Genomic DNA, 9,117 nt, shown 5'->3' with positions numbered 1-9,117 from the left:
TAATATGAAGACGAAGAAGAATTGAAACCATACTTTGTTTGAGTAGAAAATAACATACCTACATAAATGAGCAGCTAGATAAAATTAGCCAACTAAAAACGCTTAAGTTTGCGGCAAGGATCTCGCAACTATCCAACGCTTTAATTCCAAGAACTCGCTCCCTGCTCATTACTCAGTACCATTAGGACGCACGGGGAGGAGGGCTGGAGCAGGGATGGGGAGAGGGTAGGGGACCTCGTGGTAGGGGTTGGGGCGGGGGCTCATTCCAAGACATCCCCACCCCACGGGGCCGGGGGGCCGTGCTCACCACACCAACCCCACAGGCGCTATAGCCAGGAGCCGCTGCTGCTGCGACCCGAAAGTGGCGTTGTCCGAGGCGAGGCGGGGCGGGCCGCCGTGCCGGGCCTGCCTAACCTCATGCATTATTCTGCACGGAGAATCAACTCCTTGGCGCCGAACGTCAGAGCCGATCCCCGAACCGACCGACCGACGCGCGCAGGGGGGGGGGGGGGGGGGGGGGGGGCAGGACACCCCTCTTGTCCCCGCCTCCTGTTTGCAAACAGATAGGCTGGAGATGCTGGGCGGCGCGGAACCGGGTGGCCGTGTGGCGGGCAAAGACGGGGTAAAGAATCGGTTGAAAAGGCGCGGGCGCCGCAGTGCAAAGACAGAGGTGTTATGTCTAATGCCACTTTAGAGGCGTTAGTGAAATAGTGCCTTAACAAAACCGATATCACTGGAAAACAAGGGTGCTCAGTCCCACCTTCTAAATGCATGCCTGAACTAAGGGTTCATTTAGTGCCCTCAGGAGAGTAAGATCAGTGTGTCTCAAAAAAAGGATTGCTCCTCTGAGAGCAAAATTATTCTCAACAGTCTCTAAGTGTCTTTTGGGTTTGCAGTTTTTCACAATTCAGAAATGTCATTTTAATTACCCGTTTGATATTGTTGTTAAACTGTTGTTTTACTGCGCATTTTTCTTTAAGTGGCTCATCGCTTTGATTGGAAATTGTCGCACTCATTTCGAGCTGGGTCTGAAGTGATTTAAAAACTCTAAAAAATATGACGTAAAATTCTCAGATCTAATAAACAAACGTCATTTTAGTGTGAAATTCATAAAAATTCGTAACGGTAATTTAGTTTTCCAATATCCGAGTCGTATCCCGTCCTGCGCATGCATCGCGAGCAGCAAGAAACCTCTCAACCGATAATGAAATAAATCAAGACCAGCAGCGAAGCCGCTTAAATCACGAGAGGCGCCTTGTGATTGTGTTGTGCCGAGCATTCGCGTGGCGTGGCGTGGGGGAGTGGCCAAGCTGCTTAGAGAAAAAGCAGGGGAGGGCGGCAGCAGCAGCACAAGCAGCAGCAGGAGCAAGCACAAGCAGTGGCAGCAGCGGTAGCTGGGACGCGGTACACGCGGTCTCGCGAGCGGCAAATTAGAGGAAATCCCCTTATTGCGCGGGAAACAAATTGCGACAACGCATTCATTCACTTTGGGGCACGCCAGACCACGCGCTTGCCGGGGCTCGGTGCCAGACCAGCGGTGAGCTGCCCGCCGACTAGACGGCAGGGAGAACCGCACAGAGCGCCGCATGGTGACGGTTTCGCAGAAACCGTGAGCAGAGGCACAACTAGCCTGCTGCTCCAATCCCACACACCCCACTTCCACGACTCACCCGACGCGGTCGCCGCGTTTCTGAAAAGCTGCAAATACCGAACCAGCTAGTGCGGAATGTAGCCCCCCCCCCCTCTCTCCTCGTTTACCTCCGGCCAGGTCACTACACTTAGCGCTATTACATCGTTGTTTTGCGAATCCAGCAAAATTTGAATGGCGATTCTAGCATAATTTGCTGATTTTCGTTGTTTTTGATATTAACCTTAGCTTTCCGTAACATGGAAAAGCGCTCCTGGGTAAGGTGAAATCGGGTGAAATTATCCCGTTTTGATAAGGGTTGCCGTTGTCGGATATTGCCGATTAACGTTCCGGTTGCCATCAATTTAGTAACAGTGAAAATGGGTGAGGGGAAGAAGGTCGGCTGGGTGGTTTCCTGGCTCTGCGGACCAACGCACGCCATTCATCTGATTAACTACCGCTTTGTGATCAGAAGCTTTGTTTGGGAGACTTACCCCCTTCCCCCTTCACAACACACACATCCTTACAAAGGCACACGAACACATGCCAGGAACCTCTGATTAGAGGAGAGACTTTGCCTAGAGACGACAGACGAACGACAAACAAAGTGTCAAGGGAATGAATAGTTAAAAGACTGTCGAGCAGTTGTTGTGTAGCTTAAAAATAATCATTAACGCATCGGCCTGCAATTGATTGGCATGCAAGAGTGGGCTTTCGCAAATTTACAACATATTTTGGAAATAAAAATTACACTAGAGGTTGTAAATGTGCGAGAATATTGTTCACATTCACAGTGCTCTCTGTCTCTCCCTCAAACAACTTTGCTAAAAAGAAGTGACTGACTGTGGGTGTGTGGTATGAACAGAGGCTCTACCCAACCCAGCTAGCAAGGCAACCTATACAGTGGGGAAACTGCTTACCCCGCTCAATTCGTCAATGTCGTCCCTTCGCGCTTACAGGGGAGAGGAGAGGGAGGGGGGGGGGGGGGGGGCTGCAAAGCGCTCGGCGGGAGCGCCACACACCCATGTGGGAGGAGGACCCGCCGGCGAGAATGCTCATCCCAGGGGACGAGTTATAGGGAGTAGCGCCGCCAAAAATGTTGAATAATTCTTTGAACGAGAACGGTTCCCAAGTAATGAGACTGTCGAACAATTAGTTAGCGAAAGCATGCACGTGATGTGAAAACACACATTAATCTTAAATATTTTGTAATTGAATTACATGAGAGGTTTTATGTTTCGGTGACGATCCTTTGGTTTATTGGACATGACCTACGGAAGTAACAGAACACAGAGACACTTGACAATTACAAGCGGAAACACTTATTTACAGAAGAGCAGGACTATATCAGCCGTTATCAAAGAAAGTTTCGGAATAATTAACAAAACAGGTTTAGACAACATTAATTTCAAACTATTTGGAACTAAGTTTATTTCAAAATTCTGACACTCATTTACAAAGATTGAATTTTGGAAATTAGATTCATTCTAAAAAACAACAACAAAAAAACAAAACAAAAAAAACATTTGATATGAACTTTGGACTGATTGCTCAAATTATATTCCCAACTTGTTTGAAGGTTTGAATTCATAGGTATATACAGCTCACCCTCTCAAAACGCTATGGTCATGTTTCGTTCCAAACCGTAGACTGCTTAGTCGATTTGAAATCACGTTACGTACGAGGGCCCTTTCTAGTATTGCGCAGATACTTGCTCACCCCCCACCCCCTCCCTCCCACATTCCAGTATCCTCACCCAACCCCGGACACGACATTTCATGAACTAGTACATACATATCTATACATGCAACCTCGTACGCAACCGGCAGCAGGAAGGCACTCGCAAAATAGGAAAAGTTTTCCGAGCAGGAAAGAGAGCAAAAGAAGGAGAGAACAGAACAAAAAAAAAGAGTGCGAAAGAGAGACGAGTAGGACAGCAGCGACTGAGGAGGGACATTGCAGCACACAATGACGTGCTGCTGGATCCATTTCTGTGATGTTTGCCCTTTGGGGAGAAAAGGGCGGCGCCACAAGTCAGAAAAGAGGGGGGAGGAGGAGGGTGAGTCGGGCAGGGCGTCGTGTCGACTTGAGCGCGGCCAACTTGAGCCCAAAACATTATGTGGTGTTTGGGCAGGCCGGGCCGGGCGGCGCGACATGACAGCCGACGATACTTCCGGTCTAGCAGGAGAACGAAAGAAGAGCGCGCGCGCTTTTTGTTTGGAATGGCAGAAGTTACAGAAAGAGAAGGGAGAAAGCAAACTTCGGGACGTTGCGTCTGAGGGGGGGGGGGGGAGGGGGGGTAGATGTTGACAACGAACATGACACTATAGTCTGAAGTGCATACAGACTGGAAAACACCGACCCCTATTTTATTAGTGCGACGCGTTTGAGACGGAGAGACATAATTAATAACTATTGAAACTTGGTCAGGAGTCTGGAGCTGTGCAGTGTCAGCACAATGAGAGGGCGGCTGGTGCAGCGCCAATCGCTAGGCATTACCATAGATATTAGGCTACGCACACAGCACGGCACAGCAGGGCACAGCGGCCCGAGCACTTGGTATGGAGCAGGGGGTCCGCAGGCGCGCCCAGCCTGAGCCATGTAGCTGCTAGAGCTGTGTGTGTGTGTGTGGGAGAGAGAGAGAGAGAGAGAGAGAGAGAGAGAGAGAGAGAGAGAGAGAGACTCACTCCCACTAAACCAGTCTGAACTGTGGGACAAAATAACAGTACACGATACGGGTCTGGTACACAATTTGCCTGGTTAGCCTGTACCTGATAATTCACGAGTTCGTAAGCCCGTACCCGAGGGGTGGAAAACTCCCCTGCTAAGTGTACACCCCTAATTCTGCCCAATTCAAACTAATTCAGACCAATTCAATTAAATTCAAACAAATTCAAAACTAATTCAACTAATTCAGTCCAATTCAAGACAATGTACAGTCAATTCAAGCCAATTCACGCTAATTTAGTAACATAAAATCGCAATAATTCAAACCAATTCAAAACCAATTCAACCAATTCAGTCCAAATCAAATTCAATTCAAGCCAATTCAAGCTAATTCAAATTCAATTCTTGAAATTTGTACACCTAATTCAGGAGTTATCCACCCCTCGCCCGTACCACACCTATTTGTAACATTGGGTCTTAAGGGCACTGCAATGAATCGTGAACGGATATCCCTTACCTTCCCCACCAGTTTTCTGTACCCACCCAACCCTGTACCTGAGAACAGGATTTTTGGCAGTGTGCCCCTAGCCTTGGCTTCTTGGCGGCCGCAGGCGACGACGTCAAAGCAAACGAACGACATCCTTCTGGAAATCGACAAGACCGGCAAGAAAGAGGAAAGAACTCTACCAAGCTACCCGAGCGGGATAAGGAACGCAGCGAAAGAGAGAAAAGTTGATAGATACAGGGAGGAAGAGAGAAGGAGATTCACGCACCCTCCACACAGGTAGGTAGCGGGAGCAGGCACCGATATTGGATACGATACTAGGTGATATAAAGAAAGGCGATAGAAAAGGATATGGGCTCTAAGCGGATGATGAGAGTATTCTTGTCGCCGTGTGTGTGTAAAAACGGGGGGGAGGGGGCACAAAAAGAAAGGGGCGGAATATAGCTGCGGAGTAGAGAAGCGCGAGCTGCGGTAGTGCGGTAGAAATATTTCGGACCAATCAGAAAAACGTCGACTAGAGACTTCACACACTCGCATTTCTCTTTTGCACGAATATAACAGTGTGGGTGCAGCGTCCTGGCCTGGCGGGGCGGTGGGAGGCGAGTGGACGGGGTCAGGGAGGGTGGCGGGGGAAGAAGAGGAGGGGAAAGGCTCGTTAGCAGCTGGGCGAGCATGGGGCGGCGGTGTCCATGCCCTGCAGGGGGGCGATGGGGCGGAGAGAGACCGAGAGAGAATCGGAGAGAGAGCGATAGGTGGAGAGACAGAGAGGGAGCAGGGTAATCTGATTTAGACCGAGTAAATTAACGGGAAACGCTTTTGATGTTGCCGCTTCTGTTGCGACAGCAGGGCACGTAGGAGTGGAAAAGAGACAGCAACGAGAGAGAGAGAGAGAGAGAGAGAGTAGGAGAGTAGGGAAGAGAGATGAGACATTTGCGCGCGCCAATCGAGCACTGCTTTGGTGGAACTCCAGTGAGCACAGGCGGCTGGCTGCCACGTTTGCCTACCGACGAGATTTGGTCTCGTTGCCGTGCTGAGCAAACTGAAAGGACTGACGAGATCCTTGCCCATATGACCTCGCTTTCACCTTTCACCTCCCCCCCCCCCCTCTCTCTGTTACTATATTTGCCTCTGCGCAGGAACAGCTGAAGTGACCTCACGAGGGATTACAGAAAATGAAATAAATGTGCGATGCGGATCCGCTTTGCAGCTTTTTTAAACTGGGATTCCTTCTCGTGTTTAGTTCGCCGGCCGCGGCACGAAATGGCTCCGATGGAACTACTGGAATTCGATATCGTTTAAATGTGAGTGAGATGCGTGGGGATGTGCACTTTTATGCTTTTCCAAACCCTTAAATAATGCGCTAAAAAAAAGCACCATTATGCTTAGCATATGAAGCAATTATGCGCAAATAATGCGCCCTAAACTGCCAACGGTTACCAACTGCAGACACTACCGTAAATAATTTGTTTTGGTTCCCATCGCAGGTTCACACATGCACTGGAAAAACAACCGTGAACGAAGCCGTTATTACATCGGTCACTTTTGCTGAACAGTCCCAATGTGCCCTTTCGGCCGCGGGATCCCCCACACCCCCTTCCCCCGTTCGGTAAGGCTCGTCCCACCACCACGTGATGTACAATCGGCCGCTGCTGCTGCACCTTGCTTCGACAATGCAAGCTGCAGGCGCGGCCAGCAGCGACGGCGCCAAACCAGCCATAAATAATAGCCCAGTCAGACCCAAAAGTTGGCGTTTACTCGCCTGCATTAACTTTTACCATATACTTTACGGGGCAAGTTTCAACGGGCGACCACTCTCTTTTCCCCCTCTCTCTCTCTCTCTCTGTCTCGAGCCCTGCTTCTGCTCCGGGAATACTTTAAGAGCAAGTTTGGTGGGAAATAAACAGAGAACATCACTATTTGCAGCATGAGCGGCATGTTAAAGAGAGAGAGAGAGAGAGAGAGAGAGAGAGAGAGAGAGAGAGAGAGAGAGAGAGAGAGAGATGAAATTAAAAAATGAAATTATAATCGAGATCGAAAAGTATTACAGACTGCCCGCGCCATTTTTACAACAAATGCAGATTAAAAGATTCGATTCAAGTTAAAAGTGGAATAAAAATTAATTTCGACTTTAAAAATAGATGATTCGCACACCTCGTTACCGGAAAGAACACTGAAATTGAGAGTTTCGCTTTTGCTTACCAGTGAGTAGCGCGGCTCGTTCTGATAGATGGTGCCGACCCGGGTCCAGTTGAACTGCTGCAGAAGCTTGAGGCGTGGCAGGTTGAAGGCGTTCTCGCTCGGCACGACGCGGAAGAAGTTGGGAAAGTTCTCCGCCGTGAACATGGGATGGGTGTCCGCGTACGACAGCTGCAACAGAAAGTCAGACCACTTAGCTCGCCCCACGTGAAATACCATCATCAGTTTGTTTGTGGTTATCATTATTATCGAGGTTATTTTTATTCTGATTGGATTTATTTTATGGGAACCACGACCATTGCAGACAAGCCCCGCACCGCAAATGAACTAGACGGGAAGTAGTCTCTATTTCACGCGTGTATGAGCAGTGAGTGTGTGTATGTGTGGGTGTGTGTGGCGCGCGCGCCTAGCGTAGGTGAAACTGAGAGAAGGATGGGTAAGAGTGAGAGAAACTGGAATGTGATTTCCACATTTGTGGTTATCCGAATGGGTCTTTAATAAGCGGCTGGCCAGGCTGCCACCACCGCACCCCGCCTCAGCACCGCGCCAGGCTCTTACCGGCTTTCACAAACGTGACTGACACCTGTTGATGACCAATGCGTCCCGCCGCCTGACTCAAGAAGGCACATCTCAACCAAAACCATGTTAATCAAACATTTGAAAGCAGATTGTGATTATTTTCACATTGGTTACAATACTGTGAGAGTAGAGAGAAACAACGTCGTGAGACGCAATTCACATTGAATGAAACATGACGTGAAGTGACAATGTTTGAACAACAGTGCAAGGGGAGAGGGGGCTATTAATGTCGTTCCAGCCGATCGACCGTAGCGGAGAGAATGCCCTGATAAAACAAAAGTGTAGGAATCACATCGACCTGTGTTTAAAAAATGGTAGAGTAGTAGCAGGTTGAAAGATTGCTTGCTACAGACCAACGCAAAGACGCCTTCGCCGAACACGAAAGCAAGAATCATCACAGTTAAAAAAAATTGTAACTTTACAAGAGTATACCTGTAATCTGGTACAGAAATATTATGGTAATTTCACAGAGTATGGTAAATTTACTACATGTTTTCTGTAAATTTACAAGTTTGGTAATTTTACAGAAAAGTATTAGTAAAATTATCGAAACCCTGTAATTTTCCCCATAATGTGTGGTAATTTTACAAATGGCTGTAATAGTACGACATTTCTTCTGAAATATTACAGAAAACATGGAGAATCACTAGAGCCTGTACAATTCACTTCCAGTAAATTTCTGTAAAACCTCTGGATTGATCAGTATAACAGAAAGTAATGCTTTCTCAGACCCAGCATACGGTTGCGTGTTAGCACGTGCTGTTCGAAAGATTTTTTATACTAACATTTACAGATTAACACAGTAAATTCTAGACCTGTGCATTCGATTATTGGGCTCGGGTTTGAGTAAAAATCAAGGAGAGGACTCCGGTAGTGCCTAGGAACTGACCCGACACTCACACGAGCCCTATTGGTGGCGGCGTGAGATTAGTGACCCGTGAATTTCCTAACGCCAAAACAGCTGGGCGGAAATCCCGGCGTGGGGTTGGCCCTGGGCTCCGGGCCGAGGTCCTGCCCCCTCTCAACGTCGACAGGCTGGGGATGGGTAGCCAACAGAATGTTAAGAAGGCAGTAAGTTATTAGTCAGTTACAACTGCACTCATCTTAGTTTGTTCTTCAAACAATTAAAATGGGTAGTACCAACGGGAATTTGAAATTAATGCTCTGAGGGCCACGGCGTGGCGCGTGATATGCCGTGTATACCTGCCGGGTCACATAATCCCCAAGCCAGTCTCGCTGGCGGCCGGTCGGGTCGGCTACGGTCACCCGGCACCCGGCTGTCGAGTCACACGGGGACAGTCGAGCATCCCTCCCATCAAGTCCCAGTGGTCCCAGTGCCAAATTGTTGAATAAATGTGTTTGAAAAAAAAAAAAAAGTGGTTAGCGTGCTGGGTTCGCAACGCAGTCGTCCGAGGTTCAACTCCCGCCGGGTCAAGGTAATTGGTTATTCACTTTAATGCTTACTTCGTTGCTTGTATAACACGGTGAGGTAGGTAGGTAACGATAGGAGGCAAAGGGCAAAGACCTCCGGAAACTCAGAGGC

The 9,117-nt window shown here is 48.6% G+C and overlaps 1 protein-coding gene across 1 annotated transcript in view; it reads right to left on the bottom strand.

Annotated features, from left to right (window-relative positions):
- The window catches only part of LOC113204172 (gamma-aminobutyric acid type B receptor subunit 2), a gene marked incomplete in the record, with an annotated part of 318,228 nt that overhangs the window by 88,464 nt on the left and 220,647 nt on the right, over positions 1–9,117 (bottom strand). Inside the window, 1 exon segment of the mRNA XM_052270631.1 lies at positions 6,999–7,166. Coding sequence (XP_052126591.1) covers positions 6,999–7,166 — 168 coding nt within the window.

This window comes from Frankliniella occidentalis, unplaced genomic scaffold (assembly GCF_000697945.3).
Source record: "Frankliniella occidentalis isolate FOCC.00 unplaced genomic scaffold, Focc_3.1 Scaffold131, whole genome shotgun sequence".
Taxonomy (NCBI): Eukaryota; Metazoa; Arthropoda; class Insecta; order Thysanoptera; family Thripidae; genus Frankliniella; species Frankliniella occidentalis.
Note: the sequence above shows the minus strand (reverse complement) of the source record. Positions and strands in the feature narration are given on the sequence as shown.